Source organism: Pteropus vampyrus, unplaced genomic scaffold (genome assembly GCF_000151845.1).
Source record: "Pteropus vampyrus isolate Shadow unplaced genomic scaffold, Pvam_2.0 Scaffold125, whole genome shotgun sequence".
Classification (NCBI taxonomy): domain Eukaryota; kingdom Metazoa; phylum Chordata; class Mammalia; order Chiroptera; family Pteropodidae; genus Pteropus; species Pteropus vampyrus.
The window spans coordinates 4,365,715-4,385,695 of record NW_011888906.1 but is presented as its reverse complement, the minus strand read 5'-3'; the positions used below and the strand labels follow the sequence as shown (position 1 = coordinate 4,385,695).

Below are 19,981 nucleotides of genomic sequence, written 5' to 3'. Positions count from 1 at the left end.
GAGTGGATTCATAGTTTGTCAGCGCCAGGCTAAAGTCAGGCAGTTACTCTCGAGATACTGAGCAGTTTGTTCTGGGGGAGGGCCTAGGGCTCCAAATGGAGACTTGACATCCCCAAGAAGGAGCCTAGGGGCACTAGCTTCTCTGCCTTTCCCTGCCCATACCCTAAAAGGGGGAAAGAGGGGCAGCCGCCCATGTATGCAGAGTCCCAGGCCAGGCCTCTCATTTATGAGTGAGGCTTCTTGGAGAATGTGACTTATTCGGCAGTACATCGCCTAGGTAGCCACCTGCGTTATCAGCCTCGTTCATTTTAAATAGAAATACTCCACCAAAGATCACGAGACTGTGGAGGAAAACAAACAGCAAAGAAGAGGAAAAAGGAATGAACAGAACAACTGTCCTCAGAAGAAACAAGCCAAGGAAAAGAACTTGTAAAAGATTTTAAGTTTAACATCCTCAGATTCTGGTCAGAAAACGAGAAAAATTAATGCAAATTTAAAACATGGTTTGCTTAGACTGAAAATTCGACAAAAACATTGAGTAGAGGAAGGAGCGGGGAGATATGTAAGATCTAAAAAAGTTATCAGTTTTCATAACAGGATGTCAGTAGCTATTGCTTAATGTGGATAAAGAACAAGAGATATGAACATATTTAGAGTCAGGGAGGTATTAGTCAAACGCGATTCTGGAAAGTGGGATTTGGTACAAGCAGGGATGACGTACATTGCATTTGAAATCTTTCTACATTTAAAAAATTTCTATTTTCATTTGCTTTTATCACTGTTAATAAGGTTTGTTAAAACTCTGTTTTTCATCCTATAAGTCCATAATGTTTTTGTTTCATTTTTTACTAGGATAATATCACAAACTTATATAATCTTTTTTTTTGATGGTGCTAACAATACAGTTAAAGGGGCTAAGGACAGGGTAGATTTAGTTCTTATTTTGTCTGTAGCTGACTCCATAAGCACCAAAACAATTAGGTGTTCTGCATTTTTTTCTTTTAACTAGTCTTTAAAAGCTATGCCCAGCTCAGTTCTCTAGATATAGGCTGAACTAATATGGGCATTAAGTAAAAGTTGAATTAAGTGTGCAAATGATCTCTTTGGGGCCAATACCATATTTTCGGTATTAGACTACTGGGAGGAGGGTCAGTAGTCTAATACCGAAAATATGGTAAGGCCCGGACTGGAAGCTTCTCTGAAAGGGCTGTTCCCTGGAGTGTGGTAGTGGTTCCTGGGCTGGACACCCCGCACGCCTGCACGTCTGGGAAGGCAGGAATTGGCATCATGAGCTGTTTTTAGTCATTCTGAATTTGGAGATTATGGCAACTCACTGTGGCAGTAACTGATTCTGTTCTGCTAAGGCTTGGATGGACATTTTATAAGATTTAATTTTAAAGTGGAAAGATGGGCCATTTTGAAGCGATGCTTTTTTTTTTTTTTGGTAGATAAAAAATGTCAATACCTGGGGTCCATGGAGGGACAGTAATAAAAAAAAGTCATTGTCATACAGTGTTGTATCACATACCTGGACCTTTTTCCTCTTATTCAGGTCTGGCACTCAGTTTCTAACTCTCAGTTCTAGCAGAGAAACCTGGAGGTGGGAACTGGAGATAAGGCTGGGAGGAGAGTTGGAGAGTGTCTGTCTGGTGCTTTAATACTATAATGTAATTTCCTATTTGGAGTTAAAAAAAATAATAAAAACAAAATAACCCCTTATTTTCCTAATACAAACTGCAGAAAGTAAAGATGCGTAGAATCTTCCTGGCTGGTGAAGCTGTGTGGAAGACGGAGAGAGATTTGGGGGGAGGCCTACTTATAAACCATCGTTCGTCTTTCTCGACAGTCGTCCTGCATGGGTAGTATACGTTATATATCAGAAGTTTCTTGCTTTCATGAATAAATGTGTGGTAGATGCTTGTTTTAGAAAAGTGGATATATGTTTTATTTTAAAATCAAGTTTGATTTTGTTACTAAAAATAGGTACTTCAAGCCTAAAAAGTCATGTCTGCTACATTTTTCTGTCTTGTAAGTTGGTTCTAACTCTGAAAGCTAGAAAAGAGGATTATAAAAATTAGATTGCTTTGATCCAGCCTCAAGTACCATTAAATGGTGAGGGTATTAGGTCTTTGAATTATTTAGAACTCTCTCGGTTACAAGTGACATAAACCCAGCTTGAGTTAACCTAAGTTAAAAAAAAATAAATAAAAAGGTGTTCATTGGCTTAGGGACTCAGAACCAGGAGGTAGAGTGGAGGATCCCACAGGGCTTTGTGTGCAGCCCTTCTCTGCACCTCCCTGGTCGTCAGCTCCATCCTTTGCAGTTGCTTTTATTCTCAAGGTTGAATTGTGGCTCTCTCCAACAGTGGGCTCATAGCTTAACAGCCTTACGACCTAAGAGGTACGACATGTATTTCCCTACCCACTCCGGCCCAAAATTAATATTTTTGTTTTTGTTGTTTAAAGGACGGACTCCCAAATTATCCTGGCTGAGTCATTTGTCCATCCCCGGACCAGTCACTGTAGTAAAGGAATAGGATACCATAGTCCAGCCTGACCCCCTGCCCACCCCTGGAGTCTGGGGGATCAGGATCGGTACACGGTGTGAAAAGCAGCAGGCTGTGAGTCAGGTGAACTGAGTGCGGCCTCTGCTCTGCTGCTGACTTTGGGGCCTATGGTTTCTTCATCTGGAATCTGAGGCTCATCTGCCCTGGCTCCCTCATGGAATTGTGATTTTTAACAGTTAAATGAGACTCAGAACGCATAAGTACTTTGTAGAATATAAATAGCTATACAGTTTTCTTAGTGAGAAGCCATATAACAGATAAATATCCCTATGAAAATTTTCCATCTTTTTAAACTGTTTCACCAAAGTCTCCTGTCCTGACCTGATAAGAAATAGAAGAATTTTTGCTTTTTTCCCCCCTGCTTGAGAGTACAGGCCTCTTGTTAAAATGTATAATCCTCTAAAATGGCAGGACCCCTTGAGTTTCATTTCCTCAGGTTAGAACAAAATAATTTCCATAGAGAACTTTCCTGATAGGTAGCCAGCCAGTCTTCATCCTCAGGAATCGGGGATGGGTTAAGTTTGTGCTGACATGATTTGGGGATCCGTGAGTGGTCAAGGTGTTCAAGAGAGAGGCAGTCTGAATCAGCAGTCAACTCTGGTTGGTCTTTCTACCACAGGTTCATCGTGCTGGGTGTCCGTCCCTTCTCTAAACAAGGCGCTCGGTTCCCATCTCTTCCTTCACACCTTTCAGTAACTCACCTGATGGAAAATATCAATAATTTTATCTCTTTTCTCATCTTTCATATCTGTAATTTGCCAAGACTTAATGGCTCTACTTTTGCTGGATCTTTCGAATCATTTTCACCTTTGAGTTTTCATTGATTATGTCTGGCCTAGGTCTTTATTCCCTCTTGCCTGGGCTTGCTTGCCACCATGGCCCTTTCACACAGAATGAAGTGCAAACTCTCGAGGCTGGTGTATCACTGACTTTTTCCAGCTCTGTCACTTAGTACTTGTTCACTTGCCCTGGCTGTTCATCCAGCCACACAGACTATCTTTTACAAAATATGCCCTTAAGACCTTCCATTTCCCAAGAATGCTGTGGTGGTTAAAAGCATGCTGGAGTTCAGATCCTTTCTCTGCCATTTACTAGCCATGTTACCCTGGACATCAAACTGAACTTCACTGTGCCTCTTGATAAAATGAGGATAATACACTCAGCCTTGTAAGGTTCTTGTGAAGAATAAAGGAGATAATCCATGTAAAGGATTTAGAGAACTATGCCTACATGTAATGTTACTTATTAGCTATAATAAATTATTATTATTATTATTCCTATTTTCCGTCTGTCAAAATTCTGTGTATATCCTCACTCAGATGCATTTTCACAAATCACCTCAACGATAAGTCATCTAATCCATCCATCGATGCATCCATCTATCCATCTATATCTTCAGTATATATTTATTGAATACTTACTATGTATAAGGCGTAAGCCTACTCATTGTGAGGAATATAAAACTTAAAATCAAGTACATATTGTCCTCTAGGAACTTAGAGTCTGGTGGGAGATCAGAGAAGTATAAAATATTCATCCATTCAGCAAATGTTTATCAAGATACGGCAGAGGGTCCACGCACTGTATGGTTCTGAGCCTGGTATCATGGTTAAAGATGACCTTTGGTAGAAGATGAGAGTTTGTGTATCTTAAGCAAAGAACAGTTTGAAGAGTTTGGGGAGTATAAGGAAGAGATTCTATCAGCCAGAGGCTTTTTAGAGGAGATGTGGCCATCTTAGCAGGGCCTGGCAGGATAGATGGACTCCGCCCATCTCTGCCTCTCTCAGGGAGCATTCATCTGCTGCTTTGGATTGTGGCTCCAGGTGGTCTATAGAGTTTTTATCATTGTAACCTCTTCAAGAACAAGGACAGTGCTGTCTTCATTTTTGAGTTTCTAGAACTTTAGGTCTTACACATAGAACATTCTCAATAGAGGGTGATGACAGATTAGGAAAATGTCTCTTCCCATATAACTAAAAGAGAGATTGAAATTTGGTGGTTCTCAATATCTGCAAAGCAATTAGACTTCCTAGAGAAGACATTTATATCAACCGAAAGTGATGTTTTTGGAGATGTTTATATTATTTTATTATCACATTGATCATCGCTATAGTAGTCGTGAGGGGTGTACAAAAGTGAATGAATTCTGCATCAATTCATGTCGATATTTCTTCTCATATTTATATGGGAAGAAACTCATAGATTCTCCATTCAAGCCTACCCTGGTTCAAGATTCCCAAAATATGATATTATAACTTCGATCACATGAGAAATCTTAGTTTTAAAAGCTGCCCCACAGTTTTAATTCTGAATTTCTCCTTGTAGCAAGGAGCAAGGACCAACCCCAGTAGAGAAGAAGAAGAAAGGAAAAAGGAAAAGCGAAACCACAGTGGAGAGTTTAGAGCTGGATCAGGGCCTGCCGAACCCATCCCTGCGGAGTCCGGAGGAGTCCACCGAGTCTGCAGACAGCCAGGTACAGCCGTGCCCGGGCGCCCTGGTGGAGGCTGCGGCTGCCAGGTGGGGTCTCGCTGATGCTGATCCGGTTGCTCCTCTCTCCCCCTCTCAGGTCGACATCCCCCGTGCACAGACCTGGACTGGGCTTTCACGGTTTTGGTGGGTGAGCACCAAAAGACCACAGGCCTTTTCCTTAGCATCCTGATCTTTCATACTAATAATCTCCCAGTTTTTTAGTGGTGTTTGCTTCCGTCTTGGAAAGTAGCATATTCGGAGGCACAGAGCGAATGTGGAAAATGGAGTTGCGAGCCAAGCTAGGTACAGCTCGGGCCTGTTTTTGCATGTAGGTGATGCATTTAGGGCCCAGGGAGCTGGGGCAGTCTGCACCAGGATGTTTTTATCATCCCAGTGCTGGAAAAGTTAGGAATGTAGTCATTATGCAAAATAGTAAGGAACGTTTGGTCAAACATAAAAACAAGCAGTTTCCCACCTAAATGGGATTCCTGAAAATACGCCCGTGTTCTCATGATATTGGCAAGAATTTTCTCCCTGAGTTGAGGCAACCTCTCTTGGACCTGAGTTCTAATGTTTAAAAGTACTCTTTCCTCTGATATCCACAGCCGGTTATGTGTGTCGCAAGGGGACGTTTAGAATAAGACCGGCTTACTTCACCTTCAGGTATCATCTGGACCCTCAAGATTTTTAGGGTGATCTTCATTGTAGGAAGGTGTCAGCTCCTAAAGTCACAGTAGTAGTGAGTAGTAGTGTCTGGAGTGTCAGAGCTGAAACTCTGCCTCCCCCCCCGCCCCGCCCCCACACACACACACTGCTTATAAACTCAGGAACAAGCACGTCAGGTTGATGGGAGTTGGTTGGGGGTGTTTCCAGGACGGTGATCTGTATGTGAGATTGAAGGGGGAGGTTTTTATGTGGAATTCCTCACATAAAATTAAATGTCACAGAGGTGACATAGTGAAGAAATGATGGGAACACACAGAGAGAGACCCAGGAGATATCTTTTAGAAAATAAGAGAGGCGGGGTTTCACTTTTGTTTTTTAAGGTGTAAGTTTTTGAGAAAGAGCTAGCAGGTGAATGGTTCCCAGAAGTGTTTCTCTTGCTTGGTTGTGATGTGTACATAGAGATGAGCCGTGTGTTTTTCTGTTGGAGCAAGGCCACTCGGCTGCTTTGTTGCAGAATGCTGTCTGTCTAAAAGGTCACAAGCTACTTAATTATAGACGAGTCCTCAGATGGTGACTCACGAGTCTTGTTTTGTCACACTTAAGATGTGTCCCTGCATTTCGTGAGGTATTAACGAGATTCTAATAAAGTCGATATTATTTAGTTTTTTAGAAGTCCCATGGTAAGTATGGTGAATTCAAACAAAAACAATTATATCATTGTCATAAAATCAGAGTTTCCAGCCACACTGGAAAAGACCTCAAAGATGATGGAGTTTACCTCCCTCCTCTGTTTTGCTGGAATAGAAGCCAATTCCAGAAAGGAGGGAAAAGTCACTGCCATTGATGAAGAAAATACATCCCACTGGATTCTGAGACTATACCTTCTCAGTGGTCCTGGCATTTTGGGTCCCCTCCCTCAGTTAGATCCTTTTCTGAGTGAATTCAGTTTTTAAAAGTTGTGTTTAAGGAAGATCCCTTTCGTATAGTCAGAGAGCTCTCCTTTGCACATCCACGAGTATAGTTGGAGGTATTCTTGTGCAAGCTTTAGCCTTTGACTCACAGTCTGTCTCTGATGGGTGTGTTTGCCCTGCAGAAACGACGCTCAGGACGACAAGTGAAGCGCAGAAAATACAACGAGGACCTGGACTTCAAAGTGGTGGATGATGACGGAGAAACGATCGCTGTTCTCGGCGCCGGCAGAACGTCCGCCCTCTCAGCCTCTACCCTGGCGTGGCAGGCAGAGGTACGGCCTTGGGATCGGGTGCTGACCTTGGTGAAACAGTCATTTTGTCCTTCTTGACTGAGTTGTCCCGTGGTTCTTTGCTCAAGCTAAGTTAGATCATTTTAACTGCTGTTTTTAACCTGGCTTCCTGTTGCAGTTAGAATAAAATTCAGACCCCTGACAGTGCCAAGCAGGACCCCCTACCATTACGCTCTCTCTTTCACCAAATTTTTCAAATAAATGACTTCCTGTCTCTTTCATTACTCTTCAGCCAAAAGACTTGCCATCTTTTAATGCCCGAACTAGCAGTTCTTTCCCACCTATTGGCCTTTGCCTATGTTGTCCCTTCTGCCTGGACTGCTCGTCACCGCATGCTTTACATGGCGGGTTCGCTGTCTTTTAAGTTAAAGCAGGTCCCTGCCCCTCACCCTAATCATTCTCTATTTCACTCTGTTTCCTTCATAGAACTTACCACAGCTTCAGCTTGTGATCGTGTTCGGATTTCTGATTTCATTTTAATTTTTGTCTCATTAGAATATAAAAGTCTGATACTGAGTAAATACTTGCCCAGTGAATAAAATCACATGAACTAGTGATTACAGTGGATTCAGCAAATATGTATTGAGAGTCCACGGCAAGGCCAAGTCCTGGAATACAAGGATGAGTATCAGGGATGGCCCCTGCCTCCAAGGAGCGTCATCTAAGAGAAGGAGCGTGTGGCTATACTGTCACCATGATAAGTGCAGCACTGGGAGTCTCTGCTGGATGTAATGGCTACACAGGCAGGGTGGACAGAAACGGGAGGTGGTCAGGGTTTTAGGAGGGATAATTTCCGGCATGAACTAAAGCCTCAGAGCCTGAATGGTCCTGCAGGTTGCAGTATGATGGGGACGAGCTTGGCTGGACTTCAGGGTCTGACTTGAGGAGTGGTAGGTAGGACATGAGCCCTGAGTGGTCAGTAAAGTCACATAATACAGGTCCTTGGAAGTCAGCTAAGGCGTTTGGCCTTTATACTGTAGAGCAGAGAGAGGCGGGAGGCATTGTTGGGCTCAAGCAGGGAAGCAGGATGGCCGGCCATATTTGCATTTTAGGACTTTTCCACTGGCAGCCGAATCAAGGAAGAAGAGGACAGCATTAGGACCCAACACCCAGATGCTCAAAAGAAAGAGGGATATATGTTGAAGAGGAGGAGGTCTATGCCAAGGAGCTTACGGAAAAGAAATTAGAAGCAAAACGAGGAGCAGACTGAGCATGTGGGAGGAGCATCGTTGCCAGCAGCACGTTCAGGGACACAGGCCGTCTGTTGTTTCGGAGTCGTCGTCGCTGACTGGGCAGAATCACATTCTGTGTGTGCAGCAGCAGCGTGAATACCTGTCCTTTCTCCCGGGTGCCAGTGTGGTTTACTGAAGCGATAATACTTTTATCTGGTTAAACCACCTGGCCTCCAACTTGAAACATTTTTACATAATTCCTGCATTTCATTCTGTGTTGGCATGGAAGGTAGCGTTTCATTCTGTGTTGGCATGGAAGGTAGCGTTTCATTCTGTGTTGGCGTGGAAGGTAGCTAGGAGCAGGGGTCATTGTCCCTCTTTTAAGTCAAGAAACAGTCTGAGAATGATCCAGGTCATAGAGTTATATAGTAGCGGTTGATCAGTGACTAGCACATTAAGAGTTGATTTCATGTCTCTCTGCTGAGGATTATCCAGCTAATACCTATAAAACACTTAATAGGAATAATAATTGATGTATCGTCATTGCAGTATTTTTCAAGCAAATAGTTAAAAGTAGCCCAGACTGCCTGGAGATGATAGGATTATGTTGCTTTATGATGGGTTTTCCTGCCTTGGAGATTTTATGGTTGGTTTGGTATTTAAAACCCTGTAAGGGATTTTATTTTCTCTTAGTAGCCATTTAGCCTAAGTCATTAACCATATTTCAGTTGTCATTATGACTTCTGCCCTGGTACCTGAAGGGTAGAATTAGCTGATCTGACAGAAACAATTAAGGAAATTTTACTTTTTTAAGGCTATTTTTATCCTCTTAAGGATACAGCAAAGAGAGGGTTTTTATATATGGTGAAATATAAGATAGAAATCTGAATTTTTGAGGCATTAATTGTGTCTCAAAAATTGTTATAAATTTAAGCAAGGAGGAGGCCTGATAATGTGGTTTTGTTGCCGACATTCATGAAGGCAGCTGTGTGGATCCGGCCTCAGCGCCCCAGGCCTGGCCCGGCACGGAGGGCAGACTGGAGAGCCTGTGAGGGGACGGAGGGGGTCTCCAACCCAGAGCTCCACAGAGCCCCAGCTGCTGCAGAACCGAAGCAGCTTCGCTTCCATCTGTTCTACATGTTGGGTTTCCTGGGGAGGCATGAACAAAGACTTGCAAAGCTTGAAAGCCAGGATCTTCATCTTGAATTCCAGGCAATCCTCAAAGCATCCATGGCACAGAAAATCAGTCGAAGATGAGGCTTTTTTTTCATCTTTCTCTTTCTCTCCAGGCCCTTTGGATGGGTGGCTGCCTGCTTGCTAGCTTTAGCTTGGGGCAGAGAAGGGTGTGGAATCGGCATAAAAAAGGCTCCGCTGGCACTTCTTTGCATTTCTGTGCAGTGTCTTATCAGCATGCTCAGCCCATTTCTGTGGCTTTTGGACCCGGTCCCAGCCCCAAATTGCAACCTCAGCATTGGTTACCTAGTGGTGAGTTGCTAAAAACATCTTTACACATGATTCATTCTAACTCAGGACAGCCCTGCTTCAGAGTCCAGAGCACAGTCCCCTGACTGGGATCCAGGATTTGGGAGGCTGGAGATAAAGGTCCATCCTGACTCTGACACCTTGCTTCCTTATTCTTTGTCAAACTGCTTTGGTGCCTGGAACGAGGCTACTTTCACAGTCGTGGTACATTTACAATGTATAGATTTTTACAAGGTTGTCTCAGTTTTTGCCTCCTACAACTTGTGTGGTTTATATGATTTTGCCTTTTGGAACAAAAAGACTTAATGAGGCTTCAACTCATAGTGCTCTCCTGTGCCTCATCAGCTGTGTCTTTGCAGTCAGGACCCTCCGCTTTGTCCACCTTTGTCCAACCTTTGTCCAACCTTTTCCCGTGCCTGGCGAGCTGAGCTCAGTTTTTCCTCCCCCAGGAAGCTCCCTACTCCCCCTGAGCTGGGGATTAGTGCCCCTCCTGGGCTCCCACAGCACTTAATATGATCAACTCTGTCACTGTCCCTTAAACACCTGCCAGATTTTTGTTTCCTTCTTTTTGTATTTTTTTCCCTTATGTATCTCTCAGGTCTGAAAGAGTTTCAATAAAGAAAGATTTCCATGAACTCCCAGGAACTTTTCAGATAAAAACTCACTATGGCACTTGCTATCCTCTGTTTTGCTGTGTTCTAACTGTTGTATTTATTATTCCCAAAGTCAAGAGTCAGCCGGAACCTTTGCCCCACTGGTTCTGTGACTATTCTGATTTGTCGGTGCCTCTGTCATGCTGTTCTGAATATCACTCCCCATTGTTCCCTCGATCAGATTGTAAACTTTTGTAAAGTGGTGTCACTTTTTAGTTTATTATAATGTTCACCCAACTTAGGTAGTACTTTATGTAGGTCATAGCTAACATAAAGACTTGCAATCAGTTGTATTTATAGATTTATTTAATAGGTGAATAATGAATAAATATGCTTAAAACGCATCATGTAAATGAGTATGATTTTTAACTCCTCCATTAGAAAGATAAGAATGCAATAGTTTTTCTTTTCTCTCAGGCTCTTGTTTTCTCCATTTTTTGATACTGGCATTTTTTCCCACTGTTCAATTCATTTACTTCTCACTGCTTACAGGCACTTCAGCCTGCAAACAGACTCCCTTGGCCAGAGTTACTTGGTGGTGTTTGGCATATGGCATCGCTCCAGCTTTGTGCCAGTTCATTGATACAGTGTTAAGTTCTCATCTACTTGGCCTGGGTGGATGTGTTCTTCCCATTTCTTCATTGGCTACAATGTATCTTGCTTCAGACTGTCTCCTGTATTTGCTTCCTCTTAGTTTCTGCTGCCACCCATTGTGCTGAGCCAGTGTTCAGGTTATTGCGGTGTGCACTTTTGTGGTTCCCCACTGCAGCCTTTACTTCCTAATCCATTACCAGACTAATTTTTCCATAATACCAGAGAAATTTGTGATATTTCTCAGTGTCTTGCTCAAGAATCAAGGTGGTTACTTCTTAACTCCTATATTAGATCAAAACTCCTGCCTGATTTCTTAAAAAATGTGGCTACCTGTTAACCCTCAATTATTTCCATTCCTCATTGAGTTCGTTTCAGCTTTCCTTCCTGTTTTCTGCCTTCTTGTGACCCATCATTCTTTCAGGCCCAACCAAAACCACCTGTTCTATGACATCCAAGCTCTTCTTGCCTTCTCCATTCTGGTTGGAACTTACGGTTACTGTCACACCAATTAGCTTTACCCTAGGACATTTCTAATTAAAATATGGTTTATATTGCTTTCCCCAAATGAGCATAAGCCCCTGAGACTGGGCATCTTGTTTAATGCTGCTTTCGAACCTCCCATGGCACTCAGGAGATATAATTTGAAAAGCGATTTACTTCTTGCTAGAGCCTCTCCTTATGGTTGGCCAAATGGAAGCAAGTCAGGTGGTTGGTTGAGTTTTAGGCAACTTGGGTTCAAAATTTTTGAAATTTTCCCTAAGAAAAAAAATGTTTAATTATGAGTCTCTGACATGAAAGTGAACGAATGAAAATGGTCTTTGAAGGATAATTTGAGAAAATTCCAAGCAGTCGAGAACAGATGGTTGTTATGGAATTGTGTTTGGCAAGCAGATTTAGTTTATATCTGTGTGTATCTGTATACACTGAGTGTTTATATACACACATGATCATGCTTTTATGCACAGCTCTGTTTAGGAAAAAAATCCCGATTTTCCAGTTTCCTTCCTACTTTGTTGTGTATTTTGGAAATGCTACTCTCCTTTCCTCTTATGAGGCTAGAGGAAAACCTGTTCTCAGTATTTTGATGATAACCATTAATTTTAACACTAGTGTTCATCTTCCATTCTTTAATCAGTGCCAAAAAAATGAATTGAAATTTTATTTCGTTTCTTAATTTTTCTTTAAAATTTTTATAACAGCATGTTTTAAGCCCTCTCCTTTTAATACTCAGAGTGAAGTATTGTACTTTCTTCATCCATGTGTTAATATTTCCTCGGATTTGGTCCTAGTTAAAAACTCTGAATAGCAATCAAGATCTTATCATCAGAAACCGTCTTTTTCTGCTCTTCATGGTAGGTGGTAAAGAATAAGAAAATACTTGAAGCAATCTGGTAGTGAGGAAGAGACGATTGTTCTTTCAGCATGTGTGTACTTTATGAAAGCTTGCTTGCTAGTCTGGGTTACAGTCTTGGGAGTAGGTAGGAAAGGTAGCCAGCACTTATGAAAGTTTAATCCTGGCTAACAGAGATCCAACTCAGGTGTCATGTCATGTCTAAAACCTCCCTTAATTTGCCACATGCTCTGGCTTCTATGGTCCCTTAGCACTTGCATTGTACTATTACTATGTTGCATTGCAAAATCTCTAAACATTATTTATTCAGAAACATTTATTGAGCACCTGCTACATGCAAGGACTATTCTGAGTGCTGGAGAAGACATCAAGAAACAAAAGAGACAAACATTTCCGCCCTCATGGAGGGAGCCTACAAATGGGGAAGAGACCTACAGCCAACACACAGCCAACCTCTCGCTCCAGATAATTGCCAGGTTTTGAATATATGTGGCATGAGAGGCCAAAGGAATAAGCTGAGAACTTCCAAAGGGTAGAAATAGCGAGAGAGAGGCTGGTGATAAAACTAAAACTAAGAAAATTTCGTAGTACGTCAATGGCGATCAGTGCTATGGGGAAAAAAATCAGAATAAGAATGATATGGAATTCAGGAATGAGGATTGCCATTTTAAATAAGATAGTGTTGACCTCACAAAGATAACATTTGAGCAAAGAATTGGAGGACGTAAAGGAGCAAGGGAGTCATGTAAGGGAGAAGAGCATTCCAGGCAGAGGGAACAGCCTGTGCAAAGTCCCTGGGGTGGAAGCATGCCTGGTACGTATGTGGAGCAGGCAGAGAGGCCCGAACGTAACAGATGCAACAGGAGGCTGGGTACTGGCACTGTAGGTTTTCGTAGACCTTTGGGAAAGTCTGGCTTAATTCTGAGTTAAAAGGTAAACCTTTTAAGAAGTTCAAGCAAAAGGTGACAGAATAAAAAGGACCATTCTGAATGTTGTTTTGAAAACCGAGTAGCAGGGCAAGAGTAGAAGTGGGGAGACTGGCAAGGAGGCTCTTGGGGATGATCTGGGTGAGAAACGAAGATGGTTTGGATTCGGGTAGAAGCAGTGGACGTGGTGAGAAATGGCTGGATTCTGGGCATATCTGAAGATAGAACCAACAAGATTTCTTCATGAATTAGATATGGTGTGTGGAGAGAAGAGAGTGAGGTGAAGGATTACAGCACGATTTCTGGTCTGAACCCTTCGAAGGATAGTTTCTTTTAATTCAAATAGGGGGAAACTTTAGCTAGAACGGGTAAGGTTGGGCAGTTGGCTAGGAGGCCAGGAGTTTAGTTTGTAGACAGTTTAAGTGAAATATCTCTTGAGTTACTCAAGTAGAGAAAGCAGGTAATGATTAGATATATGAATCTGTAATCAGGGGAGAGATTCTGAGCTGGATATATAAATTTAGCAGGCATCACAATGTAGCCAGTATTTATAATCATGAAACTGGACAAGATAATCAAGAGAATAAGTATGGATAGAAAAGAGAGAAAAAAAAAACAAAACCTAGGCTCTAGGAAACTCCAAAAATAAACATTAAAATTAGAGGATTTCCACTTCCAGATAAGGTATAATAGGTCATGGCAGGCCAGCACTCGCTACAAAGAAACAAATAAACAAAAAGATAAATAACAAAGATCATATTTTTAAAAAACAGAGATAGCCACGGAAGCAACAAGAATTGGATAAATTAAAATTCCAGACAGTGAAGAGCTATTTGTGGATGAGCTGACAGTTGCTGGCTGTTTCTCCTCTGGAGACATTCCACAGTCCTGGACATGGATTGAGGATCAGGCTTGGCCCAAATGGAGTCTATTCTGGGTTGAAGAAGAATCATCTGACTCTGTTGGTGATTGATTATACAGGGCTGGTGAAATGATTGGAAACTAAAGGATTCTGCAAAGCAAGGGGATTTTCCTCAAAAGACTTGCTGAATTCTGGGGTAGCCCAAGAAGCTAGAGGCTCAGACATAAGGCAGGTTGAAATCTCAGTCTCGTGGTACTTAGGAGACAGAATCTTAGTAAACAGATGAAAACACACACACACCCCCACCTGACTCTCCCTAAGGAAAGATTTTAACCTCCTTGGGATTGGAGACTTCAGAGCTCAGGAGTAAAAAGACCTTGCAGACCCTGTCAGTGACCTTGGACATTCATGCTCGAGGAACAGGGTAAAACAAGAGATGGACTGAATCTTCACAGAACAGTAAACCAGTCTTGACCCAGATCAATCCCTGATTGTGCCAAATGGACTACCCACTCTTCCTGTTGGTCTAAGACAAAATAGAGAACACTTGTGGTGGAAGATATTGTTTGGAGCTGCTGTGATTCTTTTATCTACAATATCCTACACACAGTAAAAAATTACTAGACATTTGAAGAGACTGGAAAATATGACTGAAAATAAAGAAAATAAACATATAATAGAAGCAGATCGAGATGATCCAGATAGTAAAGTTAGCAGAAAAGAACTTTAAAATAACTATGATCGATATGTGAAAGACAGTAGAAGAAAAGATGGGCAAAATAAAGTGAAGAATTCCAACAGAATTAAATCAGTAAAGAGAAATCAAGTCCTGAACTGAATATTTCGATTTATAAAATTCAGAACACAATGTGGATGTGTTTAAAGTAGAAGATAAGATTAATGACTTTGAAAACATATCAATAGAAGAATTTTAAACTGAAGCACAAAGAAAAAAAGAATGGCTAGCACAAAGCAAAACATAAAAACGTTAGAGGCAATTTGGATGCAATTAAAATGTCTAATCTATATCTGATTAGAATTCTAGATACGAAAGAGAGATTGGAGCACAGAGGAGTGTTTGAAGATAAAATTAATGGTCAAAAATTCCTGTAAACTAATGCAAGATATCAACCAGTAAATTCAACATCAGTTGACCCCCAAGCAGGAAAAATACAAAAAAAGAAAACCATGCCTAGCCATATCTTAAACTGTAGGAAACCAAAGACTGAAAGAACATCTTAAAAGCCTCTAGATAAAAACTGACAGCTGATATTATATTAAGTGGTGCAATATTGAATACTTTCTCTCTGAATTTGGAAAGAAGAAAGAGATTCCACTATGGTCATTTATATTCAGAAATATACTTACTGGAGGTTTTGTCTACTAGCAACATGAAATCAGGAAAGGAAAATTGTAAAAGTCATGTATAATAGCATCAAAGTATTAGATATTCTGGAATAACTCTCAAAAAGATATACAAGCCTTCTGTACGAAAAACGTTGCCAAACAAAACTTAAAAAGATATAAATAAATGGAGCAGTGTATGACATACATGTATTCAATATTGTTAAGGTGTCTGTAATTCAGTTCTGGTCAAAATCTAAGCAGGGTGTTTTGGGGTGGAAATTGATAATGGAAGTGTGAAAGACCTAGAAGACCCAAGGCAATCTTGAAGAAAGAACAACTAAGTTGGAAGACTTACCACAATCCAGGCTTTGTAATCAAGCTATAGTGATGAAGTCAGGATAGTGTTTCCATAGTCTGAAGTGAGATGTGCTGTTTACTGTAAAGTACACATTGGATTTTAAAGACAGTATGAAAAAAAGAATATCAACTACTTTATTAATACTTATATTGAAATGATAATATTTTGGATATATTGGTTTAAATAAAATGTATTATTAAAGTCAGTTTCATCTGTTTATTTTTACTTTTTAATGTGGCTACAAGAAAATTTTAAATTAACATGTGAGTTAATGAATGACCGTGGAGGCAGCAAATACTCCTTAAACAGGACACAAAAATACATAAGAGAAAAAAATTGATGAGCTGGATTATACAGAACTTCTTCTGTTCATCAAAAGACACATTGAAAAAGCAACCCATAGATTGGTAGGAAATGCTTGTAATCTACGTATTTGACAGAGAACTCTTATTTAGAAATACATAAAGAACTCTTGGCAAATAAAAAAAAAGACAATTTTAAAAATAGGCAAATAACTTGAATAAGAACTTCACAAGGAGAATATCCACGTGGCCAGTAAGCACATGAAAAGTATCCTCAGTTATCAGGGAAATGCGAGTTGAAGAGAGACTATTGCACATCTACTAGATGGCTCACATTTTAAAGACTGACAATATCAAGTCAGCTGGAACACTTACACATTGCTGGTGGGTATAAAAATCGTTACAATCACTTTGGGAAAAAATTGACACTATCCATTAAAACCAAACATATAACCCACCTCATAAGCAATTCTACGTATTATATATCCAAGATAATTGAGTGCCTCAGTCCAACAAAAGACATAGAATTTAAAGAAACATTAGAAGCAGCCAAATATTCCTCAACAGTAAATAGATAAATGGAAGTGTATTTATACAACAAAATATTACACAGTAATACAGAAAAATGAACTACATACTATATGATTCCATTTACATGAAGCTTAATAATAGGCAAAACTAAATAGCTGTAGAAGTCTGAATAGTGGTTACTTCCACTGGGGGCATGAGAGTCTTCCAGAATGTTGTAAATATTATATAACTTTGATCTAGGTGCTACTTATACAGTTGTGTATGTGTATATATAAAAATTCATCAGCTGTACACTTGAGGTCTCTGCATACTTTATATATGCCATATCTCAATAACTTCTAAAGCATTATGTTACATGTTTAATAGTTCCTTCATGATGAATTCAATATTGTGGAAGAAATTTAGGGAGGAAATAAAGTAGGAAGGCTCATTTAGTTTCTCTTCACCTAGCCCCTATTTTTTTGCTCACTGCCCACTCGCCGTGATCACAGTTCTGTTTGTTGTCTGCAAGGTCTGGGTAACCATCTTTACTACTCAAGAAAGTACACCTAGCTTTGGCTCTTTGCCCTTAACCATCCTGACAGTATAAGGTAGGTCCAAGTATATGGAGACGGGGGGGGATTTTAAATACATGATATAGACTAAGATTAATAACTGTCTCCAGTCTCCGGCCCTGATTAGTCTGGTGTTCTGTTTCCTCCTCCTCTTTTCTTCTTGTTATTTGTCGATCACCCCGTTGCCTGGTGTTTTTGAGGCATCTAGCTCTATCAGTGAATAAAACAAGGATGTCTGCCCTCAGAAGATTTATATCAAATGGAGGAAGATAGGCAGTAAACAGTAACCTGCCCGCTTCTTCTTTCCTAGCTTGTGCTTAAGAATCAAGCAAGACAGATACTTAAACCAAAACAAAAGCTTAGTCTGTATTCCCACTCCTTCCTTCTGTTGTTTGGTAGGTACAGTCCACTTGTCTTCTTGTTGGGTAGTGGGAAAAGACTTGTCATTTTGGATTAACTTTTGTATAGCACCTAGCACAATGCCATGTGTCCAACGGAACATGATAAATATTTGTAACCTCTGGAAGCATCTGTCAGTGCCTGCTGATTTCCATACTTTTCGACCATCTGCCCTCCTCAGTTTTTTTTTTTTTTTTTTAACTATCACTTTTCTGGGAAAAGCTTGATTTAAGATCTTATAAAATACATTTTCTTAGTAGTATGTGGCTTTAGGACAGTTGAGCCCTAATATGGGTAGACTAACAACAGTGATGTGCCACATAAATCATCCTTCTGGGAAGTTCTAATCAGGCGCCCAAATAGTTAACAGCGAGAGTTAGGGTTGTTGTGACAAGTGATCTTTTTACATACAGTTCTAAGTCTCATGTCGTGATAAATACTAGATCTGGATCCATCATACAATGTATAGGAAACCACTGAAATAAAACTGCTTAAATAAATTCCTAGAAAGAACGTTAAAATGCAAGAGGTTCTGACTCAATGCATCCTTTTTAAGTTTGTCATTTTGAATGCAGATTTTTAAAAATCGAGTACTCTGTACAAAGATTTCATGGAGATTAGGAGCCTAGAAATGTTTATGTGTATCTAGAGAGTAGGAAGGAAGGAATGAGTTTGTTTTTATTTGAGATTTGTAGTCAAAGAACGATCAGTAAAAGAAAGCCATTTCCAGGAACAGAGGGGAAAGATGGTGTGACTTAGGAGGGGGAAATTACCCCTTGCATTTGCATTGTTTTACTGTCCAAAAAAGTGTTTTCACATGCTATTTTATCCTCCCAGTGACTCAGTGAGATGGATATGTATTTTTAACTCCTATTTTAATAGATTTGAAAACTGAGAGGTGTTGATCAACTTACCCAAAGTCAACAGCTAGTGTAGGTGTTAGAATTAGGACTTTCTGATTCTAAAGCCCCCCGACTTTTCCATTATGCCTTTCTGAAAATTATATTGGCAGAGAAGGGAAGTCCTAGGACAAAGTGTAGCAATGCTAAAGGCAGACTTGAAATTAAGAATCTGAAAAGCAGAATAATTTCTCTACTCATGTGAGAGGGAAAGGTGATGATCGGGTTGGTCCCAGAGGCTAGAATGTTTTGGATCTTTTGATCACCCTGTGGGCTGATAGGAGACAGGCCTTGCTACTCCAAGGTGAACTTTTCCATGCAGTAGTACCTATTGCGATATTTCTTACAGAATTATTTCTTGGATTCTGTGGTGCCAGTGATTCTCTTTCTTTTTAACCCCTGTTTCCAGGAGCCTCCAGAAGATGATGCAAACATTATTGAGAAGATCCTGGCGTCTAAGACCGTCCAGGAGGTCAGTGACTGATGCGTCTGGCTTTTATGTCACTAGCACAGATTACAGCCTCTGTAAAGAGATATTTGGCTGGAGAACCTGGAATGCTCATTCCTGGCTGGAATGAGAGCTAGGCATGAACATTGGCTTGTCAGCACTTATTTTTACCCCCATGGAATATTTAGGACATAAAATTCTTAAATATTTGAGGATGACCCAAACTGAATTTTTTCTCTTTTGTGATCCTAGCAGTGTTGCTGTAGCCCAATGACAGTCAGCAGAGGGTCAAGAAAAAGAGATGGCAAAAGAGTCCTAATGAAACATTGTGGGATTTTTTTTTCTTTAGATAGCTCAGCGTCATTGTAGGGAGCCTCTAGAGAAAATTCCTGGAGTGAAAGAGGATGTTGGTGCCAGTGAGAGCATAGTTTCACCTCTTCTTCAAGTCTCTACAAACATGAACTTTAATTTGAGCCTGAATACCACTGGGGTTTTGGGGTGACAGGAGGGACTCGAGATGCATGTTCTTACTTCTCTACCTAGTTCTGGTGCTGATAGCACTCACAGCCCTGGGCCAGCCTGGGTTTATCAGCTGAACACTGTCCCAGCCTGGACCTCAGAAGGCCACCAGGAGGATCTTTTTTTTTTTAAACCTTACAGCTAGCTGTGTAGTCAGTCTTTGAAAAACCTGCTCAATAGCTGTCAGAAAAAAAAGACCTGGGAAAATGAAAATATCCTTGAGAAGTCTGTACTAAAACCAGGCAGAGGTGTTGATTTACCTGTTTTCTTTTGGCACATAAAGGTGATCGGCAGGGATCTGGGCTGATAACTGCTTGCCCTTGGTTACAGGTTCACCCAGGAGAACCCCCATTTGACTTGGAGCTATTCTACGTTAAGTATAGAAATTTGTACGTCTATTTAATGTATTATTCATATTTGAATTTTACATCAATAAAACTCCCTTTTCTTTATCACATTATCTGTATTTTCCGAGAATGGCCCCTAAGGCTTGACCCACACATGTTAGTTGACTGAAGTCCACCCCAGACAGTAGTGCTCAGCTTTGGCTGTGCGTAAAATCACCTGGAGAGCTTTAAAACTACTGAAGCCCTTGCATCACTCAAGACCTGTTGGCTCACAC

At 40.8% G+C, this 19,981-nt stretch overlaps 1 protein-coding gene across 8 annotated transcripts in view; it reads left to right on the top strand.

The window, feature by feature from the left end:
- The window catches only part of CHD6 (chromodomain helicase DNA binding protein 6), a 188,458-nt gene that overhangs the window by 65,958 nt on the left and 102,519 nt on the right, over positions 1-19,981 (top strand). For all 8 annotated transcript variants that reach the window (XM_023534463.1, XM_023534460.1, XM_023534459.1 and 5 more), the window contains 4 exons: positions 4,892-5,039; positions 6,795-6,944; positions 18,802-18,864; positions 19,690-19,748. In XM_023534463.1, coding sequence (XP_023390231.1) covers positions 4,892-5,039; positions 6,795-6,944; positions 18,802-18,864; positions 19,690-19,748 — 420 coding nt within the window. The remainder of the gene's footprint in view (positions 1-4,891; positions 5,040-6,794; positions 6,945-18,801; positions 18,865-19,689; positions 19,749-19,981) is intronic.